Genomic DNA, 18,069 nt, shown 5'->3' with positions numbered 1-18,069 from the left:
CGACACTGTTACTTGGACTTCGGGTATTGCTCACCGGTTCTGCTGCTTACAGCTCTCTGGGTAAGTATCACGTTCACAGTTTGCTCTTCAGTGATTCACTCTCGTTCTGCTCTCTCTCCACAGGTGGCCGCTAGAACACAAAGACACTGTTACTGGGACTTCGAGTAATTCTCACCGGCTCTGCTGTTTACAGCTTTCTGGGTAGGTATCACATTCACAGTTTGCTCTTCAATGATTCACTCTCGTTCTGCTCTCTCTCCACAGGTGGCCGCTAGAACACAAAGACACTGTTGCTGAGACTTCGAGTAATTCTCACCGGCTCTGCTGTTTACAGCTTTCTGGGTAGGTATGGTTCTCAGTTTGCTCTTCAATGATTCACTCTCGTTCTGCTCTCTCTCCACAGGTGGCCGCTAGAACACAAAGACACTGTTGCTGAGACTTCGAGTAATCCTCACCGGCTCTGCTGTTTACAGCTTTCTGGGTAGGTATCACGTTCACAGTTTGCTCTTCAATGATTCACTCTCGTTCTGCTCTCTCTCCACAGGTGGCCGCTAGAACACAAAGACACTGTTACTGAGACTTCGAGTATTTCTCACCGGCTCTGCTGTTTACAGCTTTCTGGGTAGGTATCACGTTCACAGTTTGCTCTTCAATGATTCACTCTCGTTCTGCTCTCTCTCCACAGGTGGCCGCTAGAACACAAAGACACTGTTACTGAGACTTCGAGTATTTCTCACCGGCTCTGCTGTTTACAGCTTTCTGGGTAGGTATCACGTTCACAGTTTGCTCTTCAATGATTCACTCTCGTTCTGCTCTCTCTCCACAGGTGGCCGCTAGAACACAAAGACACTGTTGCTGAGACTTCGAGTATTTCTCACCGGCTCTGCTGTTTACAGCTTTCTGGGTAGGTATGGTTCTCCTCCGTAGGTCAACAGAGGGGCGAAGGTCACACACCACCTCACCGGGTCGAGCGCTGCCCTATCTCCAATGCCCATAGGCCGATCGATTCCTAGACGGGGGCGCCCTTTTCGTAGAGACCACGGGGCGGCGGACCCTTTCGCCTCCAACTCTGCGACGAAAACAGACACAGGTAAGTTCACACCACGAAATATTTTCCAATGGTTTACTCACGGTCACGGACAGCTCTTAGTCTGCGTCCCTTCGCACTCCGACCAGCACACTACTTATAGTAACAGTGATTTCTGTAGTCGTTGGCCTCTCCGTCCTCTGCCCAGTGGAAGAAAATGGATGATGCGGGGCTTCGTCTACAAGACACACAGCAACCCACAGCAATATACACAGCACCACTCCAAACGTGAAAAGGATTTAATACACAGTCTCACTCACCACACTATAAGTGCACCACAACAAGGGAAGCGCCCGGTGTCCTCCACTGTGCTTGGGCTACGATAAGGCGATGGGAAATACGACCACAATAAGTCTCGTTGCGGTGGCTGTTTGAAGTTATACTTCTAACGGCTCGCCCACCACACTCTTATAGGGGTAGGGCCGCCCTCCTTCTCCTGGAGGTTTCCAATAGTTACACAAGTTAACTTTTGCCAGTTACTCCACACAAAAAGGGTATACTCACGGCGAATAGCCTTTGTTTACGTTGTACCAGAAGGTCAATTTTCTTCCTGCTTTACTCCTTCAATATTGGTTAGAACAAGTTCCTTTTTACCCATAGGATTTTCCTGTTTACTCCAGCAGATCCACAATCAAGACTGCAACGAGAGAGAGAGAGAACCACAGACAGCCACCACGTCCAACAATGAGCACAGCTCCGTTTCCCAGCACACACTAAGCACTCCAACTGTGTTCTAACTGTGCTTTATATACTCCTCTCTGTACTATAATCATCCAATTGCCAGGCGATCTCTTCCACTAGGCACAGCTGTGCCCAATCGGCTGATTACAGCCTCCGTGAATCTGCCGGATGTCCGGTGTTTCCGTTTTCCGGTCTGGACGGAAACATCCGGGCGGAACCAAAACTTCCTCAACTTTCGGTTCCGCCCTGAAAGATCGTCACCCCGTGACAACTACAACACGACTTTCCGTGAGATCAAGTTGACATGTACCCAAATGGTAGATATTGGGACCTTTTCAAAGGTCACTTCGACGTCACAACAATGACCGACATATTGAGAACTCATTAGAGAGACCAATCTGCTTCGAGAAAAGAGCCAACGAACGTTGGCATGCAGTTTTTGCATCTGCTGGCACCGCCCCGCTGCGCGAGTATAAAATGAGGAGCCGGTGCACTGCATAATCAGCTTTATGCGCTTCGAAAGCCAAGCAGCAAGCTCCTTATTGAGGCCTTTACTGATAGGACTTAGATAATCTTTCTCTGTTTGGGCGAAACTAAATGCAGTCCTGCCTGCTTTTCCTGACAGGACTGCATTTAGTTACAATTTGGCAAGTTATATTAATTTGTAATTGCCATAGAATGCTGTGCATATAAAGAAATACAGAATTTTTATGCACACACTAGCAGCAAAGGCATTAGGTTGATGTTGTGCCCCATATATAAAAGACAACGTCAGCTGATGCAGCAAGATGGGCAGTCACATGGGTGTAATGTTTGCTACATCAAGAATTTAATCGAAATTGTCCATCACTCGTTTTTGATGGGATACTTCAAAATGCGCAAAAAACAGGGTGATGGAAACCCAGCTACTGATACAGTACCATGAAATAAATAATTGAGATAAAGAGATCTAATCTGTGATATGATTTCATCTTCCTTTTAATGGACAAAAACTAGAACACTGCTACTTTCAAGTAGGCCTTCAGCCAAAGCATCATTACTTAGAGAATTGCCAGATAATCAAGACAATTGTTTGTGTTGGATCATGCTCAGGCTTACCTGAGCGTGATCTGAGTTTCGACTGATTGCACGATGGTGATAATCAATACTGATAGTTGTTGCAGACCCATGAATGCATTGTGTAATGGGCCTTTTGAGAGACAATTCAGTTGCCCCTTTATCAAAAATGAATGATCATCACCATTTGTCAGCCTATAGGGTCAGAGGTAAACTTAGAGTATAGTTACATTGTGTAGTGTACCAGGAACATGGACTTTTTGGTAATTATTGTATTTATTTGTGTGTGTCAAAAAGTATATGAAACTAACTGTTTCAAGAAAATATATATAATTTTCACTTATTTAATTCATGTTTTATAAAATGTTACTTGTAATTTATATAATGTCACTTTGTAATCTACACTGTCAGAAAAATTGTCAAACAGTGATCCATAAGTGCCACTGAGGTGGTACCATTTCAAAAAGTACACCTTTGAACCAAAAGAATTCATAGCTACAAAGAGTTCATACAAATTGGTACCAAAGAGTGCATAGTACTACCCCAAAGGTACATATTGGTACTAAATGTATACATATCTGTACCTACAAATTAGGGCTTAATGCTACTGCCCCGGTGACAGCTTGGAAAATTTTTGACCATTTTTTGTAGAAAGGTGTTATAGTCTTCCTTAAGCTCTCCATCAGAAATATGTGTAAATGTCAGGTGTGTGTGTAACAGGAATCAAATTACTGAACAATAATAGGACGTACTGGCCCTTCTAATGTCACCATTCTGGGAATCACCTCATAAGGCAAAGGCCAGTAGCTCTATTATACTCTCCTCTCTGATAAAACCTTCTCAAAGAACCACAAATAAACACTGTCCAGCCTCAAACAAGGATAAGCGGTGGAACAAATGACAGCATGACATTTGTAAGCATGTAGGATATTAATATTAACTTGACACTGAGCAATGTGCAATTATAGCAAACATGTTATTTTCACAGATGTTTATGCTTTCTATATACAGATGACAGGTGACTAAATGTATAGTGCTACTAAAGCTATATACAGTTTTTATTTTTTTGGATGGATAAACAGACAGACAGGCAGGTTGGTTCTTGTGCCACAATGTGTGTTATGTCTAATATTGTTTTATCACCAATATAAGTCTGCAAAATGTCATTAAACTCTAAGGTCACAAAATTTTGCTGATCGTAAGCCGAACTTCTTAATGGACATAGAGATCAAACACATTCCCCATTGAGGTGCATGAAGAATAACAGATGAAGGATGATGAAAGAAACATCTGTTCAGTTTGTGGCACAAATTGTAATAAATGCTGACACTTTCTTACGAAAAAGTGCTGATTTTATGGTAATAGCAGTAGTGCATGTTTGAGCTGTTAACAAAATGAGAGATTTGATAAGGTCTTGGCATGGTCCTCATAGTTTCAAACATGAATTTAAATTGACAATGGCGAGAACAGATCAAAGTCATCCACTGTATGGATGTTTTACTGGGTTAGCATGCCTTATTAAATTGGAAACTTATCCCGGTTGAATTATGCACTTGAATAATCTGTTTCTAATAAATAGGTTTCTGTGGATGTGATGTTTCAGTTTCAGACTATTGGGCAACTAAACATGTTTACAAAATGGACTTAGATAAGCCACATTTATTTTTGTTGTTAAATGACCTCACATTAATAACCTACATTAATACACCGAGATGCTCGGCAAGTGTTGCTTGGCAACTGTAAATAGCCATGCTAGTGACCTATTACTAGACCGAAGCATAGTTTATTTGAATTCTTACTAACAATGCATTTGACAGTTTGTTGAAGAAAGGCATTTTACTCAAAGTGACCACAAGTGTTACAGTAATTTACTGTGGCTAAGCATTGTACAATGGGGCCTCTTGTTTATAAAGAACCAGCCCTACAGAATTATCAAGTGTTATGCCCATGAATTACATTAATAAATGTTCCTGGATCTTTGAAGTTACAACTAGTTAGCAGCATGCTATTTTCATATACGAACAATACAGGGTGCTTCAGATAAAAGGTTTGTACTAATACATACTAACGCACCAAAGGAAATGTACACATGTGAATCGGACAATAGGTGCTCTTTAAAACCTAATCTTCAAGGCAAAGATTAATTGTGCATAAAAGTGATTTTTTGCAAAATGTATGAATGTGTGTTGTGTGTAATTCATGTATGTGTTTCAGAAACATTTGTATATATATTTGTGTATATTTACATATAGTCATTTAGCAGACGCTTTTGTCTAAAAGCGACTTACAAATGAGGTTACAATAGAAGCAATTAGAGCAACACAAGAACAGCAACATAAGTTCACTAAAACTGGTCTCATCAAGTCTAACACAATATACATAGCTAAGGGTTAGTAATTTTTTATATTTATTTATATTTTTATATATTCTATATCAGACGTCTTCAACCTTTTTTTGGAGCAAGGACAAAGAGGAGGAGGATAAAGAGGAGGAGCAGGGACCCCTCAGTGCATGTTAATATTTTTATATATTCTATATCAGACGTCTTCAACCTTTTTCGGGGCAAGGACACCTTAAATGGATAAAGATGAGGAGCAGGGACCCCTCAGTGCATGTAACAAATTAGGACTGGATTTACTTTTATGATTGTTACTATTACTATAAATAACTATATTAAAATAAAAATATTTTGGGATAGAATTTATTGTGGGAACGTTATGCACCTCATTTTAACCAAATTTTTTTATTGGCCTATTATTGCATTTTTAGTTCATACTCAATTTCATTTTTCAAAAATAAAATATTTTGCATTCAAACAATATTTTGAGGACCCCCAGTAAAATCACCATGGACCCCCAAAGGGTGCGGACCCCTTATTGAAGACCCATGTTCTATATTATATATAAATGAAATAAATTAAAACTTGCTGAAATATGTGTGTATGTTGGTGTGTTTAAATATACATTATAATTTCAAACAGTGCACACACACACACACATATTACGCAAATACTCACTTTAATTTTGTATGCGATTAATCTTTGCCCACCACTAAAAATTAATCAAATTTATTTAAATTACATTTAAGTCAGACAGTACTAAGATAAGAAAATAAATTATAGCTATGCAATGTCAGAAAAAAAATATTTTTTAAAGCCATTTGACAAAATAATAAAATGTTGTGGTCTGAAAGTTGCTTTGGCAAACCAAATATATCATGTTTACACAATTTTGTCAAGCCAGGTGTAAAAACTGGGACCACAAAACCTTGAAGATAACCTGTTTCTGTCAGCCAGAGATCTACATTTAGGTTGAAGATTAATTTTCCAGCAGAACAGGGGGACTGAAACACATAGACAAACTATAAAAGAAGGCCAGAGCCCAGACTGAATTCAATCGAAATACTTTTGGATGACCTAAAACAATATTTTCTTCATGCAGTTTTGTGCTGTTGACTATGAATAAGGTAATTTATATTATTAGCTTATACTTTTAATTGCCTATTTACCACACTGTAAAAATGCTGCAGCATGAAGTTAAAACAATTTGGTTAATTCAATTCAACCTACTATTTTAAGTTTTGGCTTTTAATAAGTGGACATAACTTATAAAAACAAGTTTAAATGTTTTTATTTAAAATAAGTAAATATTATGTTACTTTAACTTTAATAAGTTTAATAACTTTTAATAACAGTTTTGGTGAACTATCCATTTAATGCAAATATCTGAGTTGCTACAGTACAGATGATTTTGTAAGCTGTAAAACATAATTGACAGTAATAGGTTATAAAATATGCATTTAGTAGAATGGACTGACATGTTTTAAATAATCTTAATATAGTAGTACTATTTGTTGGTGGTAATTCTATTAAATCCTTTCAATTGAATTTGTCAGGTGCATTCAGCTGAAATGGACCCCACCCTGAGTGCTTAACATAATGAAGTTAACAAGCATTGAGCATCTTATTGATACAGTGCCAGACATTACTACTTTTCCTGTGTTTATAAATCATGGATTGTTGATCACAGGTCTGCGCTTCCCGCTTCCTTAAACAATGCTTTATGAATATAGCATGTGTGAGCATGTTGAAGCAATTCAAAAAGCTTCACAATTAAAGAAATTAAAAGAAACTTTCAAATTCAAAGAGAAAGATAAAATGTATAGTATAGTTCTTTTTTGTGTTTAATTTCCTTTCCTAAACTACCTTAAAATTCAAGATATGCAATTCTGGGAACCGACTGTATGTAGATGAATGCCTTAAACTTTGCATTTTTCTTATTCCATGTTGTCCAAATGCAAAGTGACGTCATATGGTAGCCCATACTCTAAATGTGACCTCAGCATTTAAAGGGGTAGTTCACCCAAAAAAGAAAATTCTGTCATCATTTACTCACTCTCATGTTGTTTCAAACCTGTATACATTTCTTTGTTTTGATGAACATGAAGAAAGATTTTTTAACCCTTATAAGTCTCTTGGGGTCAAAATGAGAGCATTTTTATAGATTTGGCAAAAAAAAAAAAAACAGCCAAAGATGCCGAACTAAGATGTAAAGTGGTGTTCTCTAATCCTCACACAGGTGCACGCGCACACACACAGCATTTTTTATAAAATTTGGCCCAAAAAACATTCACACCAGACGTGGAAGAGGCGGCAAGCACGAGTGATTTACATGTTAACTCAACGCAAAGACGCAAATAACCATCCGTTCCGCGCGAATTGAGCGTTGCCGCGGGAAACGCAAGAGTTGAAAAATGTGAACTTTGCCAAAGTCTCATAAGCCCCTCCCATGATGCAAATTTCCGCACAAATGTCTCACATGACTCATTGACTTTGTAATGATACACACCAAACACGGGGCATCACGTTACTCGCTCTAGATTACTCGAGGGATTTAACTTCGTGTCATGCACATTTTTCGCTCGGGTTGAATATTTTCAACTTGGGCAAAGATGCATTTGAGGTGAATAGTGCATTTTCGCAGCAAACGCGCCGCCCATCACGTCATTCGTAACGCCCCACAAGAGGATGCATCTGATCGCATCTTTACATTGACTTTGTAATGCTACGTACACACAAAATGTGGGGCATTGTGTTACTCGCTCTAGATTACTGGGTCTCTGATCGGTTTGGTTACAAACATTCCTCTAAATACCTTCCTTTATTTAACCCATCCTAGCGAATAGTGAACACACGCACTGCAAATCATGAACACACACAACCCCAGAGCAGTGGGCACTGGGCAGCTGCAGCACCCAGAGCAATTCGGGGAAACATGACTTGCTCAAGGGTACCTCAGGCGCAACCGTGAGATTAGAAGCGTTGACCAGACTCTATACCATTTAGGCAACAACAGCCTAGTGTAAATGTTTAGTGAAGCCTCAAACTTGAGGCATATCTTGATCCAAATGATTGAGCTTTTTCAGAGCATATCTTATCCCACAAAGGTTTACAGAGCAAATGATGATTACACAAAAGTCAATTTAGTGCTGGGAGAGATAATTAATTACTATATGTATATGACAGAAAATGACACAAACAAACAATAGACTCATCTTTGACTTATCCTGATTGGTAAGGCGAGGCAAGTAATGAACTTATTTCTATTAGATCTATGCGGCTCACACGCGAGTGAAACTGAGAGAGGAAGCAGAGGATGTAGTTCCTCATATCAATGTTGCTGTCAAAACAGATTTATGTATTGCTTGATCTTTTTTATTGGAATTAAATCAAATGCAATAGAACAACAGCCAAACCTGATTTTCAAAAGACAGTGTGTATAATGAATGGATGTCTAGTAAAATAAATCAAAACATGATGACAGATCATTTATGAAACTGTCCCTACATATGGCTCATAATCTTATTCACTTATACAGAATTTAATAAATAGTCCTCAAAAACCAACAACAATTGAAAAGGAAGTTTTCTTAAACATCTATTCTTAAACTACACATTTTGCAGCAGGATCTTTTATCTTGTCAATTTTAAATGTAAACAAAAATGTCTTTATCCCTTTTTTAAACATATAGGAATTAAGCAGCAAGCTAAAGTATTCTTGCAGTGCAGTGTTGAGCATAAATAGAAATACAGCAAAATAGACTCTTTCAATTCCGATAAAAAAATCCAGAATGGATTAAAAAAGTGCCATAATTTTATACTGAACAATTTTATACATACAAGGCACGTTTGAGTAGTTTTATTTAACTCTAAATCTGTTAAGGAAAATCAGCTTTATCATCCATTATGTTTAATAAGATTATACCGCCCACCTCATATTCACAAAGCAGACCTATCATTTACTGTACATGTGTGTGCATTAAGCATTAATTCGTTCAACGATAAAGAGACATACTGCGGCTCTGGTATAGGTACATATAACCGTCACAGAAAAGACGTTTTGCCACTCCTTCCATCTCTCGAGGCACCTGATTTGCTAGCTGAGCCAGAGGCATATTCAGATACTGGCCGACTTCAGGACACGCCCACACTTGCGGGACATTGTAACCATTTTCTTCACCTACAAGGATGATATTGTATAATTCGTACTGTGAACAAAAAAAAACGTATTTGAATTTCAAAATTCAACACATTCACTTACCGACACGGTCAGCCATGCTATCAAAGAATATCCAGTCAGTAGCTTGTGGTCCATATTTGACGAAAGAGACATAGTGGCTGGTCTCAATACAAAGCACAGCGAACAGCTCTAGTTTTTCTCGTGGAGGAGTGCGTGGATCTGAGCCTGAACTCGGTGAGAAGCCCTGAGGAAGCTGTAAGCTGCTGGGCTTGTGACATTGACGCTGTCGGTGAGCATGAACCTGTGGCAGGTGTGATATATAAAACAAATAAATTTAAATTTCAGTCTGGCATTGACATGTTGTGTTCCCTTCAAGTGCCTTGATGGATTCAGAATGATACAAAATGAAAAATCTCTGATATATTCACTGTCATTTCAAATTTTAGATTTGTTAAGAATTATATTGCACAGATTTTTCATATACAGTACGTGTGTATCATGTAGCTCAACTGGTAGAGCATGGTGCAATGCAATAGGTTAATTTTTTACAATTTTTTCTGATTTGTCAGATGCATACATTTATAACACATAAAATAATATTTAAAATAAAACAAAATGATAAGCACGAAAGGGTCTGACCTGAACAGAACATTTATTGCAGAAGTATTTGAATCCTGTATGGCTGAAAACTGATTCCTTGAAGCATTCAGAACACTCTTCAGTTGCTAGCTGACCGCACACCACGCATGGGTGAGGACCTAATAAACAAACAAACCTTACGTATGCTACAGATAGCCACACAGAAACAAAAAACAGTGAGTGTCCTGTTATTCATGACAACGTACCCTGATAAAGAAGACCGGTGATGTCTAGTTCCGTAGATGGAATGATTTTTGGAAACATTTTGAAGCTTTTTCCAGAGCGTGGCATTGTAAGAATCAAACAGGCAGGTATCTAGAGACATAAAGAATATAAACTGTATACGTACTGTACTGTAAGCATAGATATTTAAGTAGAGATAAACAGCACCATCTGCAGGTAAAAAATGGACTGTGAAACCACACTACTGCATCGCAGAAGTGAAAAACAGAAGTGAAAGTACAGTAGACAGTTTCACCTAAATAAAATGCGTATTAGGGAAAGTACCTCTGCTAATTTGAGACTGTTGCTGTAAAAGGAATGTTCCAGAAGCTGCTGTACTGTCGGCAGTACCAAATCATGGTTGTAATCCATAAAGATTTGGTAGTAGTAACAGCTTTGCACTTTGCCTTTAGTACCTGACTGACTCCTGATCAAGGAATAAAATTATATGAATATTTCAGAATATAGGAGATTTATTTGAATGTTACAATCACATACAGTACAACACTTTTAGCAGATGGAAAGTTGCTGCTATTTTAAACTATTACCAAACATTGTAGTTGCGAATCTAAACTTGACTAATCAATACTTAAATGGTTCTTGTATATCTGAATTCGATTAAAAAATGATTTGTGTTTGAAAAATAATAGTTTGCAAAAACATGGAAAAAAATACAGTAAATAATTTACATTAGTTTCTCAAAAGCAACAATAAAACAATAAGAACAGACTTGTTAAGTGGAATAAAAATTATCATGCAATATAAAACATGTAGGGGCAGTTTCCCAGACAAGGCTTATGTCTAGTCTAAGACTAAAATGCTAGTTTGAGCTGTCCTAACTGAGAGCAGCTTGCACTGACATATCTTAAAATTAGGGCTTTCAATAGATTAAAATATTTAATCTAGATTAATCGCATGATTTCATGAGTTAACTCACGATTAATCGCAAATAAATCTCACATTTTTATCTGTTCTAAATTTACCCAAATTTAACACTTTTCAAGTTTTAATGTCTAATCCACATGGATTTGGATAAATATGCTAAATAAATATGCTATATGCAAATGTATGTTTACAACAGCCTGTATACATTTTTAACAGAACCATCAGCCATAGTTTTATATATGATTTTCCCTTTAGAAGACCTTGTTCTTTCTCCATTTCTGTTTGCTGCTGCATCATTTCTGACCTGTGCTGCCAAATTGAGTTGGGATGAGCAAATTTTCAAAAATTAGTGATTTATATTTTAACAGTCTCTATTTAAAAAAAACTTATGCATGATTTGTTGGAATCTGACAAAACATGACAGAACTACACTTGTTTATGCAAAGCAAAAACAATATCAATATTATGTTAAATGTATGTTTTTCTTTTATTGTTTAATTTTGACATTGAGACAGGCCGATTTAAGATATGCAAGGGTTTAATATGTTACACAACAGAAACTTTTCCTCAACAGTTAACCAAACATTAACTTAAGATATAACAGATTATAGGTCATACCTGCGTGAATTCTTTTTAAAAACAGATATTTCTATATTTAAAAACGAAACCAAAATGCGAGCAAGTGAATGAAGACGCATCTTTGATTTAGATCATGGATTTGGGACGGTACACCTCTCAGGAAACGTACAGATAAAGATCATATTAGATGTTTAATGACCATTTAGAGCATTGGATTCGCTAGACGAGAGCTTAATGTTCTTATTTTTATGAAAACCTCCAAATCATCTAGACAGCGTGGGTCCACTTGCTGCGTCTCAATCATCCAGCTGTGGGCTAGACCAAGGGTCAAACAGAAATTGCGTATTGCATTAATAAAAATAGTGGCATTAAAATGAATTTGCTTTAACGCGGTAATTTTGACAGCCCTACTTAAAATATATCAGTGCCATTGTTTTATCTCAACTAGTTATGTTTTCTTGTAAGGTATGTTTGTAAAAACTGCTTTGATACCCTCATATAACTAAGGCCTAGTCCTGGCTTAATCTAAACCATGTCTGGGAAACCCCATAATGTACTAAACAATGAAATAACGCAGTACCCACAGTTTGAGTGGAGGGTCTAGAGAGAGAACATCTTGCATGATGAGAGTGAGAAACTCCTCAGGGTCTACACACAACAAATAAAAAATAAATCAATAAATGCTGCATAAATGCTTTGAATACCTTAACATTTGGTATTTGGAGTAACTACAAACATCCTATAGGCTTAACAGTCAGCAGATCTTCGAGATTTACATGTTTTTGGAAACAGCTGTGATTTATTTTGATGACTTGCTGCTGAGTAAGCAATATGATAAATCTCTTTGAGGCTTGACATAGTACGGAAAACTGCTATGATGTCATACCCTTCTCATCTGTGGTGTAAGTCGAGCAACGGCTGCGCTTCTGTAATAGATGTCGAAGCTTCATCACACTCTTATCTCGTACAAAACCATCTCTGTTTAAAATGAATTGCGTTCACTTGATTTTGTTTTTAAATGGGAAAAATATTTATGATAAGCTTAATATAATTCATGTACTCACCTGCGCAGAGGGTTGACGATTTCTTTTAGAAGAGTATTTTGAATGGGTTGGTCTGCATGGTTTGTGGATTTAAAAAGTAGAGAATCCAGGACTGATGAACAAGAAAACAAACTGGATGACAAAACAGAAATCAGATTAGGCTATGGTATAAGTGAAGAGAAATGAATACATATATATTTTTAAATTATTTATTATACTGGTTACATAATGAATCTTATTCATATAAAAGATTTAAAATTCTTAAAATATGCTCATTGTATTTCAAAAAATGATTTCGCATTGATAAAAATGTTGGGCCGACTACCAAAACACCCTTGTAGCCAATCAGCAGTAAGGTGGGTGTCTAAAACCAAACATCGTTGCCTGGGTTGCATATGTGTGGGGCGGTCTATTCAAAAGAAGGTCCATATTTTATTGGGGTAGGGGCGTGTTTGTTTAGGTGATTTCAAATGTTAACATTGGCTTTCAGAGATCATGCACCCCGCCTTTAAGATCATGTTCCATGAAGATTTTTTGTACATTTACCAAACATATAAAAACTTTTATTTCTGTAAGTGGATGCAGTGCTAAGTACTTCATTTGGACAACTTTATAGGCAATTTTCTTAAAGGTCACGTTCTTCCTGATCCTATTTTTTAAACCCTAGTTGGTGTGTAATTTTGCTATATTAGCATAAATAATACCTGTTAAATGATAAAGCCCAAAGGAATAAAGTAATACGGCAAGTACCAGCTAAGCTAACGGCAAGCTAAGCTGCTATCGAAACACAACACACTAAACAAACTACACAATCAGAACTCGTTACGTGTTTCTGAAGGAGGAACTTCATAGAATACATTATATTGCGCACTGTAAACACAACCAAAGCTTCAAAAACACAGAAAGAATGGGACCTTTAATATTTAGATTTTTTTGCACCCTCAGAATCCAGATTTTCAAATATTGTCCAATGCTAACTAAACCATACATTAATGGAAAGCTTTCAGATAATGTATTAATCTAAAATAAAAATCTGACACTTATGATTGGTTTTATGTCTGGTCACATATGTAAAAAAAACGGACTGTCTGTACATAACAAGGTACAGGTTTGAGCGTAACATCTGCTATTTTACGTATCTTTATTAATTCATTTAGCAGAATGTATACTGATGTTGGTCTGTGAAGTCTGTAAATTTAGGAGTTCAAATGTTTTTTTGTTTTTTTTCAAAAAGTACACAAAAGTGACAAAGTTTAAAACAAAAGTTGATTGAAAGGGAAGTAGACAGTGCTTCACTGCTTTCAGAAGTGTTTTAGGACAGATTGGCATTTACACTACAAATTCATATACCACTACTTCCCTTTTGCACCTATATTTCGTACAAGAAATAGACCTTAAAGTTTGATTTGAATTCTAACCTAAACAGGGCAGAATCCATATAACAAGAGTTGCAGTGACCCTGAACGCCCTTCATTCTGCCAGTCAGTCGCTTTAACACGTCTTCTGAACTAATTGGTGGCACATTTTCCTGATCCAGAGATGCACCTGCCACGTCATGATCTATTATAGAGAAGAAAAATTATGCATAGGTCATGTGCAAGTTTCAGAACTTCCTTGTGGGGACATTGCAATATTGTTTGTGACAATAATTTACCAATAAACCAGTAGAACGGTAAAATGTCACTCTTCACTGATACTATATGACACATATCCATAATGTAAATTGGAACTTCCATGAATCATGATAAGTACAACAGGTTCTTACCATACTTTCCATTAAACATTGTTTCCGCTGCACCAGTAAAACGGTCATCGGGACTACAAGATGACAGTTTCACAAATAAACCACATTTAGGAGGACACTGGAAGTAACGTTTTTCTTTGAATGTTCCATCACTCACTCCACAACTGTTCTCCTATAAAATATTTTTTTTTACAAATTATTTAAATAGTCCAGAGGCTACTAGTTTAAATCTGTGAAATGACTAACACAACTCATAAAGATGACCATTATGAACAGATTTCACTACAAAGAATTTACCAGTTCTAACCCAACACGCTTTTCAGGATATTCCGACAAATATCCAATCCAGCGGACAATTCCGTACACAGGTGTATTATAGTTCACCTTCACTAATGACCCAATAGTGATTCCTGTTACATCCATAACATCTCCTGTCTCTGGGCCAAGAGAACTGTCCATTATTTCAGTTTCATCTGTTTAAACCAAATAAATAAAACACAATTAAATAATGCAATAAAAGAAAAAAAAAAACCATATACAATATTGACACTGACAGTACAGAAATTATTGTGTATGTGGCCGAATTATTGTATAAAAGCTCAGGGTTTTAAAGAAAAACAAATGTAGACTGCATGGAAAGTGATTTGAGCATGTTACCTTTAGGTAACAACTCCTCTTTAAGTACACATTCCAATGGGACTTCTTTGACTCCCCCTTTCTTCCCATCTTCATCCCTATCCTGAGAAAAAAAATATTCTGTCACTTACAAAAATGATTGTTTTTATTTCTGGATACAAGGAGACAAATCTAATTAATCTTCTCATGAGACTAGCGTTGATCAAGCCTAAATGAAACATGCTGATTTTTTTGTGTTTTCTCTACTGATTTTGACAAATTTAAACATGAGTTGATGTCTTATTGGCGGGTAGTATAAGTATACAAAGTATACAAATTAGCCACAACATTTGCTATGTTTGATACATCCGAGGGGAGGAAATTAAATGTACAGCATATAAAACTTGGTATACAACATGTTCTGCAAACATCTGTGTAGTTTTGTGGGTGTAATTTCCATGTGGCCCTAACCATGAGTTACATTAAAAGTAATTTAGTACTCACAGTGGATATGACAACCCATTTGACGCCTTCCTTGTCCACTATGTCAATAACCATGCCATGGTGAAGATGTTCACTTTCATCAAAAAAAGCCACTCTGTCTTCAATAACAAGAGGCTCAGCAGGTGTCTTGTGTGACATGGAATTGCTAGTATCCATTGGTTTGACTCGGGTAAAGGGGGCAAAAATGCCTGAGTATTTGGGGCATTTGAAATATGTTTTGCTGAAGTAGGAGCCATCATTCAGGCCCTTTCCTTTATCTTCACCCTAGAAAAAAAGAATTAGACCCTCATGTTACTTTTAAAGGTGCAGTGTATAAATTTTAATGGCATCTAGCTGTAAGGTTGCGCATTACAGCCAATCTTCTTTGTGCATATTTAACATAATGATGATGCAAGCTACCTCTAAAAATACAGATGAAGAAAAAGAACAACATGGTGGCAAAACACGCTCTATAGGGCAGTTTGTCTGTTTAGGGCTACTTATGCCCTACTTGGACAGGATTAGTTTTACGGGGGTAGAAGGAGTAATGTGATTTACCACAGTAAGTCTGTAATATAGCTGGTCAATTCGCACAGGATTAGAAATCTCAGTAAAACATTCAGAAGTGGGAGGGGTAACTCGATTAGCAGGGCGTCACCTCCCTCGGCGTCACGTGCACATTTCCGTGCTTCCTGATATCACATGTTCAAACAGGCAACACGCCGAGAAAACCTCTAAATCGGACCAGAGAGGAAACGCTGTGCTTAATTTCGGTTTGGGGAGAACGTCAGTTTCGTAAAAAGTTTGATGCCTCTGAGAAGTGATTTTGACCGTAATGATTACTGACATGGAGCATTTAGACGGGACTAAAATCACTGAGAAGCTCAAATATAAAAAAATTCCCCACCTCCCTATGTAAAACTACTCCTGTCCGAATAGTACTTTAGATCAGTGGTCACCAATCCTGGTCCTGGAGGGCCGGTGTCTCTGCAGAGTTTAGCTCCAACCCCAATCAAACACACCTAAAGCACCTTAATTAGCTGCTTCAGGTGTGTTGGAGCTAGATTAGGGTTGGAGCTAAACTCTGGAGAGACACCGGGCCTCCAGGACCAGGATTGGTGACCACTGCTTTAGATGCTCCTAAAACAGGGGTGGGGAACCCTGGTCCTGGAGGGCCATTGTCCTGCAGAGTTTAGTTCCAACCCTAATTAAACACACCTGAAAAATCTTCAGGATTACTTGGAATTGAAATTCAGGTGTGTTTGGTTAGGGTTGGAACTAAACTCTGCAGGACAGTGGCCCTCCAGGACCCAGGGTTCCCCACTCCTGTCCTAAAATGTTCAAATTTTAGTACACTGTTTGTATCATTTACCCTTCGGTCTCTCTTCTACATGCAACACAGTGACAGTCTAGCATACAAACTACTCACCTGTAGTTCTACCCCAAAGAAGACTCCCGCTATTGGCTCACTGCTACATATAGTCGATGTGATTTTGCCAATGTATCGAATCACACCTGTTAGCCATTTGTTAGACAATTCCACAAAAACTGGACTGCCCTCTGACAGATGCAAAGACCTCTCCAACTCTTCTTTATTGGTTAGTGCCATCATGCGCTCTTCATTGGATTCAAGTGCCAACAGTAATTCTGCTGATCTTCGTGTCAGTTTGTGCAAAACCCCAGCTTCAAGTTCATATTCATAGAATTTGCCAATACATGTTACAGGCAATATTTTGTTGTTGTTTCTTTTCTGTCTTTCCTCATACCGTTTCTTATGTATAAAACATATTTGACCAGGACTTGGATATCCATTTGGTGGAGGCGATTTAGCAATAATGATGAAGTACTCATGCTCGTCCATTGAATTCATTTCTTTAAATCCTGTCACCTGAAAGACTGGAGGTACAACACTATTGTTAGCAATGTGAACATGGGCCTAGCATTCTATAGCATGTAATTGTCCATACAGTCTTAAACTTCCTCAGAAAAACGTGCATTAGATTACTCTTGCAAACTACTTAAAATCTTACAATATACTGTAGTTAGGCAAAGCAGATTGACTGAAAAATGTAATTGTATTGCATTGTAAACACAAGACCGTAAGTAGCTATAGTAACTTTCAAAAGTAGATCACTGACATTTTGATTTGTCATTCTATGTGACGAATAAGGTTTAATTATAATAAAAGTTTACAAGTGTGAAGTTACGGTGTTTAATTTTTTTTTACATTTAAATCATGCAAACATTGATATGATGTACACAATCCTGCTTACCGAAGTCAGCAACTACTTTCGATTTCTCTACTAAATACAGAACTGTCAAATCTTCTTCCAAATAAGAAATAAACTTCAAGTTACATTAATAGAAACGATACATAGTCGGACATTTATAATGCTGCTCCAAATAGTTTAGAAAACTACGTTTCACTAAGACATTTATTCGGTGTGTGAAGTTTCACACAAGCAGACGTAGTTTGTTTCACATCTAAACCAAAACCACAGTATCATCTGTTGGTTGA

At 37.4% G+C, this 18,069-nt stretch overlaps 1 protein-coding gene across 1 annotated transcript; it reads right to left on the bottom strand.

Moving 5' to 3' along the window:
- Positions 1-8,499: 8,499 nt before the first annotated feature.
- Positions 8,500-18,054, bottom strand: cyldl (cylindromatosis (turban tumor syndrome), like). Its single transcript, XM_065298717.2, has 15 exons — positions 17,825-18,054; positions 16,981-17,447; positions 15,573-15,836; positions 15,111-15,192; positions 14,751-14,926; positions 14,475-14,625; positions 14,128-14,269; positions 12,731-12,841; positions 12,553-12,644; positions 12,251-12,314; positions 10,488-10,629; positions 10,187-10,295; positions 9,981-10,099; positions 9,423-9,642; positions 8,500-9,341 (listed from the first exon to the last, which is right to left on the bottom strand). The coding sequence occupies exons 2-15, from the start codon at positions 17,419-17,421 to the stop codon at positions 9,157-9,159; spliced, it is 2,298 nt and encodes a 765-aa protein (XP_065154789.1). The 5' UTR covers positions 17,422-17,447; positions 17,825-18,054; the 3' UTR covers positions 8,500-9,156.
- Between the last annotated feature and the right edge of the window lie 15 nt (positions 18,055-18,069).

This window comes from Paramisgurnus dabryanus, chromosome 7 (genome assembly GCF_030506205.2).
Source record: "Paramisgurnus dabryanus chromosome 7, PD_genome_1.1, whole genome shotgun sequence".
Lineage (NCBI taxonomy): Eukaryota > Metazoa > Chordata > Actinopteri > Cypriniformes > Cobitidae > Paramisgurnus > Paramisgurnus dabryanus.
This window is presented reverse-complemented; position numbering and strand designations above follow the sequence as displayed.

Bases quoted from the DNA above. Each gene is read 5' to 3' on its own strand.
- cyldl (XM_065298717.2), bottom strand. From the start codon at position 17,421: ATGAATTCAATGGACGAGCATGAGTACTTCATCATTATTGCTAAATCG. The intron at 14,927-15,110 runs GTAACATGCTCA...TGGTTTAAACAG, and splicing joins AGAGGAGTTGTTACCTAAAG to ATGAAACTGAAATAATGGAC. The intron at 12,842-14,127 runs GTTAGAATTCAA...TTTGTCATCCAG, and splicing joins ATGGATTCTGCCCTGTTTAG to TTTGTTTTCTTGTTCATCAG.